The 23674-nt window shown below is 36.7% G+C and overlaps 1 protein-coding gene across 4 annotated transcripts in view; it reads right to left on the reverse strand.

The window, feature by feature from the left end:
• STPG2 (sperm tail PG-rich repeat containing 2) overlaps window positions 1-8325 on the reverse strand; it is a 624720-nt gene extending 616395 nt beyond the window's left edge. For all 4 annotated transcript variants that reach the window (XM_068542062.1, XM_068542060.1, XM_068542061.1 and 1 more), the window contains exons 1-2: window positions 7986-8325; window positions 503-615 (exon numbers count right to left, since the gene is read on the reverse strand). In XM_068542062.1, the coding sequence (XP_068398163.1) occupies window positions 503-615; window positions 7986-8094 (222 nt within the window). In that variant the 5' untranslated portion in view covers window positions 8095-8325. The remainder of the gene's footprint in view (window positions 1-502; window positions 616-7985) is intronic.
• Window positions 8326-23674: the final 15349 nt, after the last annotated feature.

A 23674-nucleotide genomic window follows, 5' to 3' on the forward strand; every position in this document is an offset into this window, starting at 1 on the left:
GAAAACTTGATATTAATGATTATAAAGACTGGAGTTACAACCACTGTTTCTGAACATAAATGGACCAGTGAAGATATTCTGGTCACAGACTCCTGAGAAATAGAAGACAATGGCAATAGCTATAACTTTAGAGTATGGCACACAAACCAATTCCTTCACTCTGTTGCCATCCTTATTCTACATATTTTGACCATCTGCACAACTTTCATGGGCCTTAATTAATTCAGTAGTCCTAGTCTCCTATTCAGGAATCTCAAGGTCTATGAGGCATGTAACAATGTTTTATGTCTTATAGAATATGTGGATTAATGACGAACACCCAACCAGACAACCGACAGTGAACACATTTGTTTTTCTCTTATTCTAATTGCAAAATATAGATTGAAAGGTGAAAGAAGATCATATGAAGGGAAAATAAAATATGACAAATGACATGTTAGTCTATTAGAGGAAGAAAGCATGATTTTTATTAACTCAATTATAATAACTATTATAAATTTACCTGCACCTCTGAAACATTATAGTGTCCTGGACCTGGAACAGCTTTCTCAGTGTTACAGGCAACAGTAAAAGTACTTTCTCTGGCAGCCAAAGAAAGGAATGGTGCATAGCCACCTATGAAAGTAAAATCATATCACCGGCAGATAAGATAGGATTCTAATAATTTCAGAGAAAAAGCACTCAAAATGTATAAAATCATTTGGTAACATCAATTGCTGAGACTGTATTATTAGAACTAATGTCTAGCTACAGAAGTTTTTGCATTTCAAAAATTCTATGTAAGAGCAGAATTTGTATTAATATACATTAAATATAAGAACCTACAGAACTGGACTTACTAAACACCAGAAAAAATATCTAAAGAAAATAAGTCTTTTTTCTTCTAAGCATATTTGGTTGAGATGAAAATGGAAGTTCTATTTAACTGATAAAATATTTTCATCCTCAGACGATCACAGTTTTATATATTGGAAAAACATATTAATTATAGAGAATAGCATATATGAATTTGTAGGCAGAGCCTAGATAGAAATAATTTAAAGTGAGCTTACGGCAAGTAATTAATATGTTTCCTCGCTTTGGTACATAGTTGGCACTCGGTAAATATTTCTTGATTGCCTGACCCAAAACAAAGGTTTATAAATCCAAGATACAAGCAGAGACACACTCAGTAAGTAAACTTAGTAGACAGATTTCGTCTGCTGAAAGATTGATAAAAATTTTCAAGAAATATATCAAGAAAATGAGCACAGTTTAATCAACATAGATACTAAAGAAAAAATGAGAGAAAATAGAGCAGCTATATTCAACAGGTAATAAAAGAATGAAAGTGAGGACTCAAAACTTGTGAGAATCTTGTACAACTAAGGACAATGTACACTATGAAGATTAATGGTGATAATTAGTACAGTTTAAAAGCTTGCTAATCTGGACTAATAATATATTTTTAAAACCAGAAATAAAGTTTCTTTTGAGGCCTTCATGTATTAAAATGCAACTGAAATCAAAAGTTATTTATTTGTGTTGGGTATTAAAGCACAAAAGAGGTGAGTCAAATGCAGACCTTACCCTTAAAAAGCAACAACCTACTGAAGCATTAAGAAAAGTACTAAAATAATTTTAAACATGGAAAAATATCTGAAGTGCTAAAAAATGCCCAGAGGGTCAAAAAGAGGGGAAGTTCTCAACCACACTGAGGTGATTAGAAAAAGCTTCATGGATGATGTTAAAACTCTGGGTGTTAATTTAGTGACTGATGGTTTGAATTTTGCTATCCCAAAGCAAAAACAAACAAACAAACAAAACAACACAAGGACCATAACAGAAATCCTTAAAAGGAAGCCAAGTTTCGAGAAACCCAGGACAGCAGTTGAAATGTTCCAAATCGGGGTAAGCAACCAAAGAACAAGATACAGATTTCAATCAAAACACACATATAAGCACACAGAAATCAAGCTACAGACTATATAAGGTGAATAGTGAAAATAACCAGAGAGTGTTCTACCAAGCAGCAGGAAAACATGTCCTATAAACTGGAGAAAAGTCAATGAAAAGAAACACATTTAGGAATGAGAAGATGGAATTAGCACAAAAAACATTAAAGTATCTATTATAAATATTCTTCATATGTTCAATAAGGTAGAAGAAAGATGAACATGATGAGGAGATAAAGATATAAAAAAGACCCAAATCAAACTTCTGAAATGAAAAGTATACTGAATGGGATTAACAACTAATTTTATGTGGGTTAATAAAAGACATTTTTTCTCAATTCTTAATCACTTTAAAAAAAATTGACTGTTTTAAGCAAAAATAATTTCAATTTATTGTGGCATTACAGCATATGTAGAAATAAAATATATGGCCACAATAGCACAAAGAATGAGATGGGGAAGACAGAAGCACACTGTTGTATGGCTCATTTTCTATACATGAAGTGGTACAATATTATTTGAAGGTAGATTGTGATAAATTAGAGATGTATATTGTAAACCCTAGAGCAACCACTAAGTAATAAAAGAAAGACATACAGCTAGTAAACCAATAGTGGAGATAAAAACAGAACCATTTTTTTAAAAACTCAAATCATTCAACTGTGTTAGCGAAAGAAGAAGAGAAACAAAGAACAGATGAGATAAATACATAACAAATAGCAAGAGAGTAAATTTAAACACAACAATATTGATAGTGAAATTAAATGGAAAAGTTCTAAATGCCCCAACTAAAAGAGCTTGTCAGATTAGATAAAAAAGCAAGACCCAACTTTATGGTGTCTATAGGAAACCCTCTTAAAACATAAAGACACAGAGGTTAAAAATAAAAGGATGAAAGAAGATATACCACGCATCCATGTATCAAAGAAAGCTGGAGTGACTAAATTAAAATCAGACAAAGCAGATTTTAGAACAAAGAATACCAGGAATAAGAGAGACATTTCATTATGTTAAAGGGGTCATTTCATCAATATGATTTAATAATCCATAAAGAAAAGCAAGGAATTAATTGCCATAAAAATTAGAATAGTGCTTACCTGTAGGGGAGAGGGAAAGGGTTATGATTGGAAAAGAAAATTTTGCAATGTTATATTTCTTTACTTGAGTATTCACTTTTTAAGTTATTTAAATTTTATGCAATTTTCTGCATCAGTATTTCATCTCACAATTAAAGGTATATTTTTTAAAATTTATGTTCATTTAGGTAATGTGAGATAGATATGAAAACTAAGAAAGCTAAGCTCAGGCTAGTTCTGAGGCAGCTGTCATCAGAACATGGCAGAGATTCTAACTGAATCTATTTAAAGAAACATAAAATGAATTGCAAAATACGAAAATTCATATAAAAATGGGAGAAAAAAAACCCTAAACAATAGCCCCATGTGTTCAAGAAAGCCAGTACTCATAAAATCTTCACTGAAGTTTCCCAACATTAATCACAAAAGAATCTTTCATCAATAGGTTAAAAGTTTGTATGAAATATTGAGCTCAAGTAAAACCACAAGAAAATTTAAATGTTTATACTAATAAGCTCCGTAAGAGAAGGGACTTTTCTGTTCTATTCATAACTATATGCCTACTGTGTAGTTAGGGTGACAAACTGTCTTAGTTTGCCCAGGACACAGGACTTGTAGTGCTAAAATCAGGACATTCCCAGATAAACCAGGATGGTTGGTCTCCCTATCATACTGTCGTGCATATTAAACAATAAATATAGAATTAATAGGTGATATTCTAAACTACACCTTTAGTCATTCATTCAGCAATACTGAATGCTTTATTACGTGTCAGAGAGAGGCAGTTAGGGTACAATAATGAATAAGCTAAAACCCTTGCCTCAAATAGTGGGGAAGCCAAACAAACAAACAATTACATTACAAACAGTGCTGCTAATAATTAAGATACAAAATATAGGAGAATACGATTCTGGCACATTAGGGTTGGTGGAGTGAAAAATTAAAAGTTTGATTTGGGACATATGACTATACTAACATGTTAACTTCCAACAATAAATGATAAGTCAAGCTGTCAGGTAGAAAGAAGAAATGAAGAATATAGGAGAAGATAAGATTCGAGAAGAACGAAGTAAGTTCAATTTGAGATATATTAAGTTTGTGGCACCAACAGCAGAAGATAAATCAGACTGGCATGAAGCAATAAAAGTCAGTCTATTTTTTGAGAAAGAAGGGGGGCGGCGTGGGATAAAGGACAAGTTCTGCAGCCACAACTACAGTACAAAGCAAGGAGGGCATTCTTCACATAAAAGCAATAACTAGATCTTTGAAACATATACTCATCTTCAGGGACACCAACATTTATATAGCAATCACATACATATTTTTATTTAAACTTAAATAAAGATAGAATTCCCTGAAATGGTCTCCCTAAATTCTGAACAGCTAATAAGATAAAACCATTATTGCCAGCATAAGCACATAGGCAGGAGTACAAGACCATGGACAGCTCATGCTTCTGTGGCAGATAAAACTGCTTTCCCATCAAAGAAGAAATTTAGCAAAGAATATATTAAGAACCACTGTCACCCAGCCTAGATAACTAATATAGAACCAGTACAGATAACTAATATATGCTAATATGGGGTACCATTTGTTATGTAAATCAAGCTCAAAAAGCAATGAAATACTCCTTAGCACAGTAATGCCAGGAGCAGTCACATTATTAAAAGGACTATGTTTTTATCATATTTTACTAGGCTGGTCGTTTATGGGAAAGATTTGCTTTAATGAGATAAGATTTGTTTGCTTCTCAGATAATTTGCAAGAAAATCAGGAGCAGCTCTCACTAATCTGGAATCGGAATATCCATTATGTCTCCCACTAATGAAATCAGAGCAGCTCAGTCCTATTCCTTTCCGGCTGCAAATCCTGGGTAGAAATCCCTGATCAACTGGACAAAAGTCAAGGCAATGAAGTTTGAAAATTAATGTGGAAAGAATTTTCTGAGGAAAATATGAAGACAATACACTGGAGGACTGACCAAGCAGCCTACAGTAAGAGGGAAATGATAATTAGAAGAGAAAGGTTGAGAATAAAGAGTATCTGCACCTTTCTTTTGAAGTTCTAAGACTAAGATCTTCTCCTCTTGTGTAATTCAAGGTAACAAGTAAATTACATAAAGTCCCAACATCGCTTTTCCTACATCATACTCTACAAAATTTCCCTGACCCTTAAATAAGTGTGTATACTTCTGTATAGTCCAGTGTGTTACTGATCTCAAAGAGGTGTAAAGCAGAAGGTACCTAGGAAAGAGGTAACAGCTACTTTTAAATTATCTTGCCAGGGAATCCTGTAGAGAAATGACTAAAGAAACACCTATAACCTCTATTGATTATTATTATTAGCATGTCAGTGCTGAGTATTACTAAAACAGGGTTCTATAGGATGCAGCTGCTCAAAGTTCCCAAGTTCCCAAGAAAACAGGGTTCTATAGGATGCAGCTGCTCAAAGTTCCAAAGTTCCCAAATTTCCTAGTTTCCTTCATCGGTCAACAAGGCACAATTCTATAAAACAGTAAAAGAAGGGCCTTGCAAACCCCAGTTACTGATCTCTAAGCAAAGTTCACACAAGTCAGATTATGAGTTTTTAATTCTGCTATGTGTAACTCATTAGATTTTTTTAAACTTTATTTCAAGAATTACTGTTTTATTTCTTTTACATACGTGTTAAGGTATTGAGCTAAAAACTGAGACTAACACAGTCGAGATCTTGGTTATTGCCCTCAATAATCTCACATTTTAATGTGGCAGCCAGATAAGTTAACAGATAATTACAATATAGTATCAAAGTGCTTTGAGTCATTAGGAGTCAAAGGAGAAAAACCTGAGACAGAGTGGCGTCAAAGAACAACTTCACTTTACCTGAGGCTCAAAGAATAAGTAGGAATTAGCCAAGTAAGGAAAGAAAAGAGAGCTTACTCAGCAAAGGTAGCAACAGGTACAAAGGCATGGAGATGAATGAACATGAATTTATAGACAATGCAAAGTTGGAACTGCTGATATGTAGGTTAAGTGCTGGTGGAGGTGTGGTGCCTGGAAAGATCAGGTTAAGTGAGAGACCAGGTTAGGGATCATGAAGAATCTTATGCACCTCCTTATGTTAAGGAGTTCAGATTTTAAGCTTAGTGTTAAAAGGAATTTTTTAAACAAATAATATAATTATATCTTAGGAAGATTACATTAGCCATAAGACAGAAGTTGTTAGAGACTGAAACAGAGAAACCAGAAATATTTTATTGGTTTATTTCAGAATAAAAATAACAAATCCCAAACTAAGTCAAGGGCAGTTAAATGAAGAAAGGGAACCAGTTTGAGAATGAGAAGAGAAAATCAACAGGTTCTAATGATCAATGGGAGTGATCAGTCAGAGGAAAAAAAGGAGTCTAAAATAATTCCAAAGCTAAAAGTTTATAAGCAACTGACAGGCCATTTTTTTTCAAAGGAGTCTGTGATGGTAGGGAAATGATAAGTTCAGACACCTGGAATTTCAGATGCCAGAGACCACCCAGGTAGAGATGTCCAAAAAAAGTAATTGGCAATGCAAAGGCCTGATGATCAGGAGAAAGCTCATCTTAGAGATATGAATCACCTGTATCTCTAAAGACTGTTACGGGAGTCATCCGAATCAGAATATAGATAGCAGCTGAAGCTATGGATTTGAACGAAAAAGTAAACATGAGAAAAGCAACAAGCAAAGGATGGGAAGTACAGTATATAAACATTTAAAAGGTATTTAGAAAAATAAAAACCTTTAAAGAAGACTATGGAGGGTTGGTTGAAGAGGGGAAAAATGATACCTGATTCAGCATTTAACAAATGTTTACTAGGTCCCAACCATGTATCAGGCACTGTTCCAAGACAATAGTTGGAAAAAGAACCAGGAAAAAATGATGTTACAGACACCAAGGGAAGAAAGACAATGGTCAGTTGTATCAAAATAAAATAAGGATTGAAAAGTATCGTAAGTGTAAGCATTTTCGGTGGTCGTCAGTGGCTAATAAATAGGTAGGGAGTTAATGCTTATAAGGATTCAGGTGCATTAAATAAAGACACATAATAAGCTCCAAGAACACTGATATCAATAGCAGAAGCTGAAAAGCAGTAAAATTCAAGATTAAAACAATGACAAATGACAAATTTGTACTCCAAAGAAACTTAAATCAACCTAATACCCTAATCTCATCAAACACGTTAACAGAGTAGTGGATCCTGGCATTTGTTTAAAAATACAGGAAGAGTGTGACCATAGGGAAAAAGTGTAATTTGGATGGTATTAAGCCCCACAAAAATCATGAGATTAGAAAAAGCAGAAAGCAAATTAGAAGTATTTATTAAAAGTCACCCCCTAGCCACCAATTGCTAACAAATGAGAGCAAATAATTATTTAAATTATCCATTCCCACCCCACCTCTCAAAGAGTACAGCTTTTCTTTACAGAATGTGGGATAAACAGGCTCTCGTTAAGTATATTGAAAAAGATGGGGATGGTAAGATAGGAAGCATCTACCTGAAAAAATACATGGGACTATCTTTAAAAGGTATTCCAAAACAGAAATATAAAAGTTATATCTCAGTAAATTAATGTTTCTCTGGTTACTTAGGAAAGGTGTGTGAGGCAGGCAGAATTACAAAGAAAAGAGACAGAAAGCGGTAAGAAGTACACAGGAGATTTGGAGACTCACATAGTCAACGGGGCCAGGAAATAAAAATCCTAGATCTAATCTGTACCATTTAAAGTATGATGTGGACAACCACTGTAAAATCAAAAGTCTTCGCCATACGCTTACTGGCCTTGTGAAATACGACAAATTATTTTACCAGTTACCATTTGTAAAATAAGGATAGTATTTTCCCTGCCTGCTTCATGTGTTATACTTATGAAGTGGTACTATAGTGTTTAACTCAGGCACACAGAGGCGGAGCAGGCTGAAAGTGAGGCGCCTGTCACAGAAGGCTTGCCTTTCTCTACACCTTACCTGTTGCCTGCTGCTTCAGGAACGGTACCTGGTAGGATCCAGGACCCACATGATCCTCAGTGCTGCCACCTTCAGCCAATTTAAGCACACGGGGAGCCCGAGCATACATAATGGCGTGGGGGGAAGGGTGGGCGGCTGCAAAGGAATTAAAAACAGGGAGGCTAGAAGAGATGTGGAGCAAAAACAAGCCGTCAACAATTTCAGGAGGCCCGGGAAGAACTTCTGTAAATGGAGGTGCTAGCGCAGGGGCTACCGCCCCACCTGCTCACTGGTGTCAGAATACTCCCAGGTCGATTTCTAGCCGCGTGGAAAATTGAAAACGAGTATGAGCACAGGTAAGACATTCCACAGGTTCATCCGTTCACCAACCGAGAGCACAAGCGCGCCTCCAAAGAAGGAGGTTAAATAGTAGGCGCCCGCCCCTCTGCTTCCGGAACTGGCTCCGCCCATTTCTCTCCACCCGGAAGTCTCTGGGAGAGAGGTTCAAGCACTTGTCCCTGGCCGAGACCTGGGAGCATGCGCACCGAGCCGCAAGCCTTCCCCACTCGCTCCGCCCCGCGCTCTCGGCGTCCTCCAGCAGGGGGAGGGGCCGAGGCTCGCTGCCCTTCTTACTGCGTTGCATCCCGATTCAGAAAAGCTCTAGAAAACGCATTGGAAGGCGTTAGGGGTAATTTGACCGTGGTCCATTTCCCCTTTAATCCCCCTTAAGTCAGTTAGGGCGCCTGGGAAGAGACTAGCAAGTATTGTGAAAGAAAATCCTTAGTGCAAAGGGAAACGCTTCCGCAACCTCATCCCCAACTCCTACCACAACTATACTCGCACCCCAGGGGGAAAGCGCTCTGACTTTATCCCATAGATAGTCCAAAGGGTGCTAAGAGAAACCCAGAAGGTGGTGGTGACAAGAAACAGAGAACCGGGGGAAGGAGACGAAAAACTCACCAACCGAAGCAATGCAGATTCAGGTAACTGAAAGCTGCTCCTGTTGTCAGATACCAGGCAACGGCAGCATTGATTCATTACATTGTGTATAAGTAGAGCAAAGACCTTGAGAAAGCCCAGCCCACCCCACCCCACTAAACCAAGGAGGCTCCTAACCTTAGGCGAAAGAAAACAGGCTTCTGCAAAGACCTTAAGGAGTCTCTGTCAGAATCCACCTAAAAGTGGTCTCAGGATTTTTTTTTTTTCCCAGCAAGGATTCCATCCAGATTCTAACCATTCTAAAGGCTTAAATCCTATCCTATCTTGACCATGCCTTACCCCCAAATGAGCTACAGTACTTTAATGTGTTTCTACTACAAATTTGTATATTTATACTCCGGAGGACACGGTTCAGTACTCAATTCTGTGGGTCATTTATTGTGGCTTAATTGTTCCATATATGTTAGAATGCTCTCCATACAAGCCTTATCTGCCTCTCAAGAATGTATCTGTAGTACCTTTTTTCCTACTCAGTAGCTTCCTGAATAATCATTTAGTCACTTAAAAAAAGCTTACTGGCATATGCCGTGGGTTCAGTATCCTGCTAGGTTATGGGGATGCAAAGATATAAGAAAGTCTTCATCCTCAGCGGTTCTATATCTAATGGAAAAAGAGACATGTGTAATCCATAACAAGAGATGACAATAGAGATGAATAAAAAGATAAGAAAAATATTACAGTACTTTGGATACCTCCTCTTCCTACTAAGAAACTAGATACTCAACTATATGGTCACCCCAAAAAGCAAATTCAGATGCCAGCCATTTTGTTGTAGGCACTGGTGAAGGCTCTCACATCCTCCTTCTGGCTTTTCACATCTGCAACAGTCTAGATTACTCTTTCCTGGGGTAGAGTTGGCTTTGAGATTGGAAATGGAAGTGGTAAAGCAGGCTTTATATGCTTCCTGTCTGATTTGATTTTTGTCCACTGGACCTAACCTAACTTAGACAGAAGGAGCTCTTCATAGGTGTATCCTAGTTTATTTGCAGATCTCTAAAGGGGAGTTTGTAGCCTTAAGACCTATGTACCACCTAGGAATGTAGAATTTCTTTATGTTGCCTGCCTCCTCAGTCCATGTTCTTTCCTTAAGGACCTCACAGAGAGGGATAGCTGATCAACTCTAGCATTTCTGGGCCTTGTGGCCAGATCCCATCTAAATATCACACCACTGAGGTACAACCTCTACATTCTTTGATTTTGTAACACCTCGTCTCTAAGAATTCTGTGTTCCTAGCAAAAGACTTTTCTTTGAAAAGTTTTTAATGTGAAAATCCTTCCTCTATTTCCTTGATTACTGTGGCTGTTCTTCTGTCTACCTTTCCCAGCTATTATTTCCCTCTTACGGTTCAGTAACCAGAATGGTACGCAGTATTTAAGAATTGGAAAATATTTTTAAATGAGAACAGCAACCTTTTTAATTATCTCTTAGTGTGGTAAATATTTCTTAAATAGTTTAGAATGAGTGTACTGCTAAAAAAATTAAAATGTTAACACAGTATTATAATTATTTATGAATAGAAAATAAAGAATTTGGTATGAGAATTTGCATTTCTCAGTTCCTGCAAAATAGTTTTAATGCTAACCAACCACACTATACAACCATTTCCATAGTATTAGTAAGAGATGGAAACTGTGTTTGAACTCAGGTTTATTTGACTGCAAAATTTGGGTTCTTTCCATTTCTCTATGCTGGCTCCCACAAGAATAAACTTTAAAAATAAAGCTTGGGGGGTGGGAATTTGCTTTAAGTAGCATTAAATACCTTATAAATATTATAAAACTGAATTGTTTTTGAAACTAATTTCTTCAACCCATTATGACTTATTGGTTTTCCATTGTTTTGCTTTTAGTAAAAAAAAAAAAAAAAAATCAAGCAATGGTAATAAATCATTTGGCATGTATCAAAATCAAATGAATATACTTTGTCAGTGTTATTAGAGGTCACGTTGTAAAGTGATATGCACTCAAGTTTAAATGGTGAAAATTTTCATTTATATAATGATTTGAAGCTTACAAAGTATATTTTATGTTTAATATAAATTTATGTTTAATAAAATTTAGTAAAATTTGTTTAATATAAATTTATGTTTCTTTAAACTGCAGATTTGATATTCTGAAATCATGAAATTTCATGAAATGTGTTTTTTTAATTTATTTTTTATTGAAGTATACTTGATTTACAATGTGTTAATTTCTGCTCTACAGTAAAGTGACTCAGTTATACACACATATACATTCTTTTTTATATTTTTTTCCATTATGGTTCATCTCAGGATATGCAATAGGACCTTGTTGTTTATCCATTCTATATGTAATAGTTTGCATCTACTAGCCCCAAACTCCCAGTCCATCCCTCCCCTAATCCCCTCCTCTTGGCAGCCACAGGTCTGTTCTCTATGTCTGTGAGTCTGCTCCTGTTTCGTAGATAGGTTCCTTTGTGCCGTATTTTAGATTCCACATATAAGTGACATCCTATGTCTTTCTCTTTCTGACTTACTTCACTTAGTATGGTAAGCTCTAGTTGCATCCATGTTGCTGCAAATGGCATTATTTTGTTATTTTTTATGGCTGAGTAGTAGTCCATTGTATATATGTACCACATCTTCTTTATCCATTCATCTCAAGGGACATTTAGGTTGTTTCCATGTCTTGGCTACTGTGACTAGTGCTGCTGTGAACATTGGGGTGCATGCATCTTTTTGAATTATAGTTTTGTCCATATATATGCCCAGGAGTGAGATTGCTGGATCATATGGTAATTCTATTTTTAGTTTTCTGAGGAAGCTCCATACTGTTTTCCATAGTGGCTGCACCAACTTACATTCGCACCAACAGTGTAGGAAAGTTCCCTTTTCTCCATAGCTTCTCCAGCATTTGTTATTTGTAGACATTTTAATGATAGCCATTCTGACTGGTGTGAGGTGGTACCTCATTGTAGTTTTGATTTTCATTTCATGAAATGTATTTTAAAAATTATACCATATTACCCAATGACCACCTGAGGTTTTTTTCACTGACATTCATTGAGCACCTACTATGTGCTAGCACTGTGTGAAGCACTTCACATCAATAGTCTAAATCATTTCTCACGTAACCCATGAGGTAGGCTCGATTAATATGTCTACTCTATTAATATGATGAGGCTTAGAGCCGTTAAGTTTCTTATTCAATGTCACATAGTTAATGAATGATGGAGCTGAATTTAATGCTAGTCAGTTTGGCTCTAGAACCTGTTTTCACAGCCATTATTTGGAAAATGCCCCCAACTGGGCTCTACTCCCACACCAAATAAGCAATAATTTTTTTTATCAATTCTTGTTTGAGTGTGGCTGCATGTTTATTTATCTCTAAAACAGACAACCTAGAGGTAATCTTTCAGCGGTGACGTGGTGGCTCCTTGATGGCAGGAAACTAGGATGCTGTATTGTGCTGCTCCATATCTTGATGTGCAGCTCCCATTCTTGAGATCTCTTCATGATCCAAAAGTTACCTGCTGGAGCTCCAGCCATTATTAGGAGCAGGAAGGGAAAATAGAAGTATGCCCCCCTCCTTTTCAAGGAGTCTTCCTGGATGTAACACAGAAAATGTATGATTGCATTTCATGGGCCCAAACTATGTAAATAGGCACTTCTAGCTATAAAGGAGACTGGGCAATATAGCCCCTTTCTAGGTACCAGTTTCTATTACTGAAGAGAAGGGAAGCATTGTAAAGAAGAACACCTCTCAGTTTCATCCACTATCATCCTGTTGAAAAACTTTCCCCTCCCTTGGTGTCCAAGGTACCCTACCCTCCAGATTCTCATTATACTTTCTTTTGACAGCACCTACTGTCTTCTCTGTTTATGTCTCACATTTTTCTTTTTTCTCCCATCCTCTTCTCTCTTTCTCCCTTGGTAATTTTATTCATTCTCATAAATCCTATATCCTCTTTGAGCTTCATGCATTTCCAAGTGTCTGCTTCACACTTAAATATAAGTGACCCACCAACATTTCAAATTAAATATTCCCAAACCTTAATTCATTTTTCTCTGGAAAGCCTGATCTTCCTCCTAATGTCCTGTTTCTCTTCAGAAGAGCAGCATCCTCTCGTACATTAGGCTGGAAGCATCTTAGACTACTTCTGCTTCTTGTGCTCCCGCATCCAAGTTCTGTTGTTTCCACCTCTGTGATCTTTCTGCAATCCACCCTCTCACCCCATCTCACCCCTGTAATTTTGTTGATTTGGTCTATTGTGATATCTCGACTGGAATTCCTTTTCCAGTCTCTCTATTACAATTTATCCCACATAGTGCAGTTGGGTTAATCTTCTAAGTATGATTTTGAGAATGCCACTCTCCTGCTCAGGAGTCTCCTATTGCTTACTGAATAAGTTTGGCATTGGGTGTTTCAAACAACCCAATATACCTTTCAATTCTTATATCTTCCACTACTGCCCATTCACATAAGTTACATATTGGTCACCTTGCCCTTTGCATCTCTGTGCTTGTGTTCAAGAATTTATCTCTGCCTGGAAATGCCCTCTCTTCAGTTGTTATCTATGAATGCTAAGCTCTTCAGAGCTTAATTCCTCACAGCGTTTAGCATAGCACACTTTAAAGAGTACATTTTAAATGTTTGCTGAATTAATGTTTAAAAGGATAGTAAGATATAAAATGAAACACCAGTCAAGCACTATTGCTTTTGATATCAGCTGAGTACTTTAAATTTGATGAAAAGTAACCAATTCTTGAAAATGTTATAGAACAACAAAGAGTAGTAGCTACTCTTTCAGAAAAAGAATGAACCATGCTTACAGTAATTAATTCATCTTCCAAATGTTTTCATAATTGTCCACATTTGCTGATAGTTTTCTGTTAGCTTTTTTGAAAAAGTATTGTTCTGTCAGATAGACGAAGACAGAGAGATCAAAAGGAAAAGTTTCAGGATTAAGGGAGCCAGCTTTTTAGCGGTAGTAACAAGAATCACAGAATTTTCTACTTGTTGGAGGCTATTAAGTATGTCTATGCTAATAAGCACATCTATACTAGTTAAGTACCAATTATTAATGTGAAGATATATATGAAGTCATATGTCTAAGTAAAAACATATTGGATCAAGAGGATTAGAAGATAGGCCACAAACTAGGAGAAAATATTTGCAAATGACATATCTGATAAAGAACTGTTATACAAAATATACAAAGAACCCTTAAAATGCAACAATAAAAAAACAAACAACTCAATTTAAAAATGGGCATAAGACCTGAACACCTCACCAAGGAAGATATACAGATGTTAAATAAGCATATGAAAAGGTGTTCTACATCATATGTCATCAGGGAAATACAAATTAAAATAACAATAAGATACCACTTGTATTAAGGTTCTTCACAAAAATTGAACCAGTAGGACAAATAGAGATATATATGAGGAGATTTATTATGGGAATTGGCTTGCATGGTTATCGAGGCTGAGAAGTTCCGCAATCTACTGTCTGCAAGCTGGAGAACCAGGAAATCTGGTGATATAGTTCAGTCTCAGTCCAAAAGCCTGAGAACCAGGGGTGTCAGTGGTATAACTCCCAGTCCAAGGTCAAAAGCCTGAGAATCTGAGGGCACTGGTAAAAGTCCTAGAGTTCGAAGGCCCAAGAACCAGGAGCCCTGATGTCCAAAGGCAGGAAAAGATGAACATCCCAGCTCAAGAAGAGAGAGATAATTTACCCTCCCTTTGCTTTTGTGTTCCATTCCGGCCCCCAGGGGATTGGATTGGTGAGGGCAGATCTTGTTTACTCAGTCAAATGCTAATCTCTTCTAGAAACACATCCACAGACACACGCAGAAATACTGTTTTACCAGCTCTCTGGGCATCCCTTAGGCCAGTCAAGTTGACACATAAAATTAATCATCACACACTACACACCGATTAGAATGGATGTGGGAAAAACAAACATGCAAAAAATATTGGATAAAGAATCAGTTAATCATATCCATTTACCCTATCATACTATCATGATTCTTGCAAGTTTAAGAGGATAAAATAAATGTTTATTAAATTAAATATCCAGGAAGTCCAGTGAAATAATGTTGTTTTAAAAAATTAAGTGAAAGAATGAGTCCAACACCGGGAATCTGGGAATATAGTAATATAAATTAAATATCCAGAAGTCCAGTGAAATAATGTTGTTTTAAGAAATTAATTGAAAGGATGAGTCCAACACTGGGAATCTGGGAATATAGTCATATAAATGTGGCTTCTCTCCCCTCCACTAACAACTTTAATATATTTATGCCCTCCTAGTAAAACAATTTCTGAGGCTTCTGGACAGCCAGGTACATGTGAAGGTTTTGGCTCTATGAATACTGCAGTAGGGAAAATGGGAGGAGAGATTTTTTTTCTTTCTTTACTTTTTAAAAAAATTTATTGAGATATATATAGTTATATATGTACAATATTATAACAGTTACAGGTTTACAATTTAGTGATTCACAATTTTTAAAAGTTATACTCCATTTATAGTTATTATAAAATATTGACTATATTCCCTATGTTATATAGTATATCTTTGAAGCATATTTATTTTATACATAATAGTTTGTACCTCTTAATCCCCTACCCCTATCTTGTCCCTTCCCGCTTCCCTCTCTCCACTGGTAACCACTAATTTGTTCTCTATGTTGGTAAGTCTGTTTGTTTTTTCTTAGATACACTAGTTGTATTTTTTAGATTCCACATATAAGTGATATCACACAATATTTGTCTTTCTCTTCTCTGTCTGACTTATTTCACTTAGCAAAATAACCTCCTGGTCCATCCATGTTGCTGCAAATGGCAAATTTTCATTATATATACATACAAAATAAATAAATATATATATATGTATATGCCACCTCTTCTTTATCTATTCATCTGTTGAAGGACACTTAGGTTGCTTCCATATCTTGACAGTTATAAATAATGCTGCTATGAACATTGGGGTGCATATATCTTTTCAAATTAGCATTTTCCTTTCTTTCAGATGTACACCCAGGAGTGGGATTTCTGGGTCATATGGTAATTCTATTTTTAGTTTTTTGAGAAACTTCCATACTGTTCTCCATAGTGGCTGTATCAATTCACATTCCCACCAACAGTGTACGAGGGTTCCCTTTTCTCCACATCCTCACCAGCATTTGTTATTTGTAGACTTTTTGTTGATGGCCATTCAGACAGGTGTGAGGTGATATCTTACTGTGGTTTTCATTTGCATTTTCCTGATGATTAATGATGTTGAGCATCTTTTATGTGCCTGTTGGCCATCTGCATGTTCTCTTTGGAAAAATGTCTGTTCAGATCTTCTGCTCATTTTTTAATCAGGTTGTTTGTTTTTTTTGACATTGAGTTGTATGAGCTATTTATATATTTTGGATGTTAACCACTTATCGGTCATATAATTTGCAAGTATTTTCTCCCATTTAGTACATTGTTTTTTCGTTTTGTTGATGGTTTCCTTTGCTGTACAAAAGCTTTTAAGCCTAATTAGGACCCATTTGTTTATTTTTGCATTTATTTCCTTTGCTTTAGGAGACAGATCTAAAAAAATATTGCTATGATTTATGTCAAAAAGTGTTCTGCCTATGTTTTCCTCTAGGAGTTTTATGGTTTCCAGTCTAACATTTAGGTCTTTCATCCATTTTGAGTTTATTTTTGTATATGGTATTAGAAAATGTTCTAATTTCACTCTTTAACATGTAGCTGTCCAGCTTTCCCAGCACCACTGAAGAGAATATCTTTTCTCCATTATATATTCTTGCTTCCTTTGTTGTAGATTAATTGACCATAAGTGTGTGGATTTATTTCTGAGCTCTCTATTCTGTTCCACTGATACATGTGTCTGTTTTTGTGCCAGTACCATGTTGTTTTGATGACTGTAGCTTTGTAGTACAGCCTGAAATCAGGGAACGTGGATTCCTCAAGCTCTGTTCTTCTTTCTCAAGATTGCTTTGGCTATTCAAGGTCTTTTGTGTTTCCGTGCAAATTTTAAAATTATTTGTTCTAGTTGTGTGAAAAATGCCATTGGTATTTTGATAGGGATTACATTGAATCTGTAGATTGCTTTAGGTAGTATGGTCATTTTAACAATATTAATACTTCCAGTTCATGAAGACAGAATATTTTTCCACCTGTTTGTGTCATCTGCAATTTCTTTCATCAGTGTGTTATATTTTTCAGAGTACAGATCTTTTGCCTCCTTAGGTAGGTTTATTCCTAGGTATTTTATTCTTTTTGCTACGATGGTAAATGGGATTGTTTCCATAATTTCTCTTTCTGATAGTTTGTTGTTAGTGTATAGAAACGCAACAGATTTCTGTGTATTAGTTTTGTTATCCATGAATTTTACCAACTTCACTGATGAGCTCTAGTAGTTTCCTGGTGTCATCTTTAGGATATTCTATGTATAGTATCATGTCATCTGCAAACAGTGACAGTTTTACTTCTTCTTTTGCAATTTGAATTCCTTTCATTTCTCTTTCTTCTCTGATTGCTGTGGCTAAGACCTCCAGTACTGTGTTGAACAAAAGTGGCAAGATTGGGCATCCTTGTCTCTTTTTTTTTTTCTTTTGGTTTTCAGCACAATTTTATATCTTGTCAGAACAAAGAACATACATCAAACATGACAGGGGTACATTCCTTTAAGGTTTCAACAGAGATGTAGTTACAGTTTAGCAGGTACACAGTGAGCCAGCATGACCCTGTCATCTGGGAAGGGAACTTTATCTTCAAAAAAATACTAGCATTGGCATGTTAGAAAAGGAGGAATTACTCCTCTTCAACGTGGACATTCCTTAATGGTGAAAGCTGACAAATATTGTCTGTTTGGCAGCCCATAAAGTTCAGGACAAGGCATGTATAAGCCAGAATGGCTTCCCCATACCTGAATATGAAAAAATGTTTTTTCCATTAATGTTAAAAAAGTTCCTTTTCAATTCCTATTTTATTGAGTCATCATCAAAACATACTGGATTTTGTCAAGAGGTTATTCTGCATTAATTGAGATGATCATGTGGTTGTTCACCTTCACTCTGTTTATGTGTATATTATATTGATAATTTCCTTATGTTGACCCACCGTTGCATTTCTGGAATTAATCTGACTTGTTCCTGCTAATATGCTGTCAGATTAGGTTTCCCAGTATTTTATTGAGAAGTTTTATGGGTATAGTCAAACAAGATTTTTTTTTTTTAATTTATTTTGTCTGCCCCGGGTCTTAGTTGCGGCACCCGGGATCCTCATTGCAACATGCAGGATCTTTAGTTGTGGCATGTGGGATCTTTTAGTTGTGGCATGCAGGCTCATAGTTGGAGCATGCAGGATTCTTAGTTGCGTCATGTGGACTTCTTAGTTGCAGCATGCAGACTCTTAGTTGCAGCATGCAAACTCTTATTTGCAGCATGCATGTGGGATCTAGTTCCCTGACCAGGGATCACCCCTGGGCCCCCTGCATTGGGAGCATGGAGTCTTCTCCACTGGGCCACCAGGGAGGTCCGTCAGATTTCTAGTTTCCGTGTGGTATTTTTACCTGGCTTTGGTATCAGGATAATGCAGGTCACAAAGAATGACCAAGGATGCTGTGTTAGTTAATTTTATATGTCAACATGGCTAAGCCATAGCACCTAGACATTTGGGCAAACACTAATCTAAATGTGAAGTGAAGGTATATTTTAGATTAGCATTTAATTAATTAAAGTACAGATTACTATCCATAATGTAAGTGGGTTTCATCCAGTCAGTTGACACCTTAACAAAAAACAGACAGAGGACTCCCCAAGGAAGAGAAGCTCTACCTCCACACTGCCTTACAACTCTAGCTGCAACATGAACTTTTTCATGGATTTCCATCATGGGCATCCTTGTCTTCTTACTGATCTTAGAGGAAATACTTTCAGCTTTTCACCATCGAGTATGTTGTTAGCTGTGGGTTTGTCATATAATACCTTTACCATGTTGGGGTATGTTCCCCCTATGCCCACTTTCTGGAAAGTTTTTATTATAAACGGATGTTGAATTTTGTTGAAAGCTTTTCTGCATCCATTGAGATGATCATATATTTTATTCTTCAATTTCTTAATGTGGTATATCACATTGATTGATTGACTTGTGAATTTTGAGAAATCCAAGCATCCCTGGGATAAATCCCACTTGATCATGGTGTGTGATCCTTATAATGTATTGTTGGATTCAGTTGGCTAATATTTTGTTGAGGATTTTTACATCTATGTTCATCAGTGATATTGGCCTGTAATTTTCTTTTTTTGTGATTGTCTGGTTTTGGTACCTAGGTGTTGCTGGCCTCATAGAATGAGTTTGGAAGTGTTCCTTCCTCTGCAATTTTTTGGAATAGTTTCAGAAGGATAGGTGTTAACTCTTCTATAAATGTTTGATAAAATTCACTTGTGAGGTCATCTGGTTCGGGAGTTTTGTTTGTTGTGAGTTTTTACATCACATTCAATTTCAGTACTTGTAATTGGTCTATTCATATTTTCTATTTCTTCCTAGTTCAGCCTTGGGAGATGGCACTTTTCTAAGAATTTTTCCATTTCTTCTAGTTTGTCCATTTAATTGGCATATAGTTGTTCATGGTAGTCTCTTGTGATCCTTTGTATTTCTGTAATTTTTTTCATTTCTGATTTTATTGATTTGGGCCCTGTCTCTTTTGTTCTTGATAAGTCTGGCTAAAGGTTTATCAATTTTGTTTATGTTTTCAAAGAACCAACTCTTAGTTTCATTGATCTTTTCTATTGCTTTTCTGTTTCTATTTTGTTTCTTTCTGCTCTGATCTTTATTTTTTCTTTCCTTATACTAACTTTGGGTTTTGTTTGTTCTTCTTTCTCTAGTTGCTTTAAGATTAAGGTTAGGTTATTTTTTTGTGATTTTTCTTGTTTCCTAGGGAAGCTTGTGTCACTATAAACTTCCTTCTTATAAATGCTTTTGCTGCATCCCATAGATTTTGGGTTGTTGTGTTTTCATTTTCATTTGTCTCTAGGTTTTTTTTAATTTCCTCTTTAATTTCTTCAGTGATCCATTGGTTGTTTTTTTAGTAGCATATCATTTAGCCTGCACGTGTTTGTGGTTTTTTGCAGTTTTTTCTTGTAGTTGATTTCTAGTCTCATAGTGTTGTGGTCAGAAAAGATGCTTGATATGATTTCAGTTTTCTTAAAATCAGAGACTTATTTTATGGCCTAATGTGATCTATCCTGGAAAATGTTACATGTGCACTTGAAAAAAGGTGTATTCTGCTGCTTTCAGATGGAATGCTCTGTAAATATCAATTAAGTCCATTTGGTCTAATGTGTCATTTAAGACCAGTGTTTCCTTATTGGTTTTCTGTCTGGATGATCTGTCTGTTGATGTAAATGGGGTGTTAAAGTCCTCTGCTGTTATTGTGTTACTGTCAATTTCTCCCTTTATGTCTGTTAATATTTGCTTTATGTATTAGGTGCTCCTATATTGGGTACATATATATTTACAATTGTGATATTTTCTTCCTGAATTGATCCCTTGATCCTTATGTAATGTTCTTCTTTATCTCTTGTAACAGTCTTTGTTTCAAAGTCTATTTTGTCTGATAAAAGTATTGCTACCCTGGCTTTCTTTTCATTTCCATTGGTGTGGAATACCTTTTTCTATGCCCTGCCTTTCAGTCTGTGTGTGTCTTTAGACCTGAAGTGAGTCTCTTGAAGGCAGCATATATAAGGGTCTTGTTTTTGCATCCATTCACCCACTCTCTATCTTTTGACTGAAGCATTTAGTCAATTTACATTTATGATTATTATTGATATGTATGTTCTTATTGGTATTTTGTTGTTTTGGGGTTGTTTTGTTAGTTTTTCCTTGTTGTTGTTCCTTTCTTCTTTTGTTATCTTGTGATTTGGTGACTGTCATTAGTGTTATGTTTGGATTCCTTTTTCTTTTTTGTGTGTGTATCTATTTTAGATTTTTCGTTTGTAGTTACCATCAGATTTTTATATAGCAATCTGTATGTATATAGCAATCTGTATGTATATGTATTTTTATATAGCAATCTGTATGTATAATGATTGTTTTAAATTGCTGATCTCTTACTTTCAAACGCATTTTAACAACACTGCATTTGTACTTTCCTCCCCTCATGATTACTGTTTTTGATATCATATTTTACATCTAATTGTTTTGTGTATCCCTTAACTGATAACTCTGAATATAGATGATTTTACTGCTTTTGTCTGTTAACCTTCCTACTAGCTTTGTGTATTGATAATTTCCTACCTTCACTGTATGTTTGTCTTTATTGAGGAGCTTTTTTCATTTCATAATTTTCATGTTTCTAGTTGTGGCCTTTTCTTTTTCACCTAGAGAATTTCCTTTAACATTTCTTGTAAAGCTGATTTGATGGTGCTGAACTCTTTTAGCTTTTGCTTGTCTGTAAAGCTTTTGGTCTCTCCATCAAATCTGAATGAGAATCTTACTGGGTAGAGTATTCTTGGTTGTAGGTTTTTCCCTTTCATCACTTGAAATATGTCATGCCACTCCCTTCTGGTCTGCAGAGTTTCTGCAGAAAAGTCAGCTGATAACCTTATGGGAGTTCCCTTTTATGTTATTTGTTGCTTTTCCCTTGCTGCTTTTAATATTTTCTCTTTATCTTTAATTTTTCCATTTTAATTACAGTGTGTCTTGCTGTGTTCCTCTTTGGGTTAATACCATATGGGACTCTCTATGCTTCCTGGACTTGGATGTCTGTTTCCTTTCCCAGGTTAGGGAAGTTTTCAGCTGTTGTGTCTTCAAATATGTTCTCAGGCCCTTTCTCTCTCTCTTCTCCTTCTGAGATCCCTATGTTGTGAACATTAGTACACTTGATATTATCCCAGAAGTCTCTTAAACTGTCCTCATTTCTTTTCATTCATTTTTTTTTTGTTTTTTCTGTTCAGTGGAAGTGATTTCCACTACCCTCTCTTCCAACTCGCTGATTTGTTCCTCTGTATCATTTAGCCTACTGTGATTCCTTCTAGTGTAGTCTTCATTTCAGTTATTGTATTCTTCATCTCTGTTTGGCTGTTTATATTTTCTAACTCTTTGTTTAAAACCTATAACTTCTCGCTCTGTGTATCCATTCTTCTCCCGAGTTCTTTGATCATCTTTATGATCAGTACCCTGAACTCCTACTTGGGTAGATTGCCTATCTGTACTTCACTTAGTTCTTCTTCTGGGGTTTTATCTTGTCCCTTTGTCTGGAACATATTCCTCTGTCACCTTATTTTGCCTAAGTTACTATTTTTATTTGTATATATCTCGTAGGCTGCTTATATTTCCCAACCTTGGAGAAGTGGCCTTTTGTAGGAGGTGAGCTATGTATCCAGCAGCACACTGCCTTCCCATCACCCAAATTATATGTTCTAGGGGTTCCACTTATGAGGGCTGTATGGGTCCTTATTTTTTGGCAAGTTGACTATGTAGATGATCTGGTAGGCTTGGTTGGCCCCCAGGTCTGGTTGGTCAGGCCATGCCTTGTGTAGAGGCTGCCAGCTGCTGGTTGGTAGAACCAGGTCATGAAGCAGCTGACTGTGCAACCCCAGGGGTCCTGGGATTTATGCTGGTTCACTGATGGGTGGAGTTAGAGTCCAGAAGACTCCAGGGCCATTTCCTGCCCACTGGTGGATAGAGCCAGTTCCTGTGGTTAGTGCCAGCCTACTGGTAGGCAGAGCTGTGTACTAGAGTCTAGTTGCAGGAACCAGGGGTCCCGGAGCTGGTGTTGGATTGCTGGTGAGGTGGCGGGCCTGGTTCCTGACACAGTTAGGTACAGGGTCCAGGGTATCCCGAGGCTTTTGTTGGCCTGCTAAAAGGCAGGGCCACGGCCCAGCTGGTCCCAGGACAGGGTCTGGGCTGCTTTGGGCAGACTGGATTCACAGGCTGTGGTATTGTGATTTTCTTGCATTTGGTGTCTGCCTACTATCTGGTGAGGTTGGTCCAGAGACTAGTGGTGGCTTCCTGGAGTTCAAGGATTCAGGGACTGGTGCCTGCCCACTGGTGAGTGGCACTGGGTCCTAGGCTCTCTGGTGGGCAGGGCTATGGCCAGAGGTAGCTGTGGGCTCAGGGGTCTTAAGGCACCCCGTCTCCTTTTTTTTTTTCCAAACATCTTTATTGGAGTATAATTGCTTTACAATGTTGTGTTAGTCTCTGCTATATAACAAAGTGAATCAGCTATATGCATACATATATCCCCATATCCCCTCCCTCTTGTGTCTCCCTCCCACCCTCCCTATCCCACCCCTCTAGGTGGTCACAAAGCACTGAGCTGATCTCCCCATGCAGTGCAGCTGCTTCCCACTAGCTATCTGTTTTACATTTAGTAATGTATATATGTCAATGCTACTCTCTCACTTCTTCCCAGCTCACCCTTCCCCCTCCCCGTGTCCTCAAGTTGATTCTCTACATCTACGTCTTTATTCCTGTCCTGCCCCTAGGTTCATCAGAACCATTTTTTCTTTTTTTTTTTAGTTTCCATATATATGTGTTAGCATATGATATTTGTTTTTCTCTGTCTGAGTTACTTCACTCTGTATGACAGACTCTAGGTCCATCCACCTCACTACAAATAACTCAGTTTCATTTCTTTTTATGGCTGAGTAATACTCCATTGTATATATGTGCCACATCTTCTTTTTCCATTCATCTGTCAGTGGACACTTAGGTTGCTTTCATGTCCTGGCTATTGTAAATAGT

This window comes from Eschrichtius robustus, chromosome 4, assembly GCF_028021215.1.
Source record: "Eschrichtius robustus isolate mEscRob2 chromosome 4, mEscRob2.pri, whole genome shotgun sequence".
Taxonomy (NCBI): Eukaryota; Metazoa; Chordata; class Mammalia; order Artiodactyla; family Eschrichtiidae; genus Eschrichtius; species Eschrichtius robustus.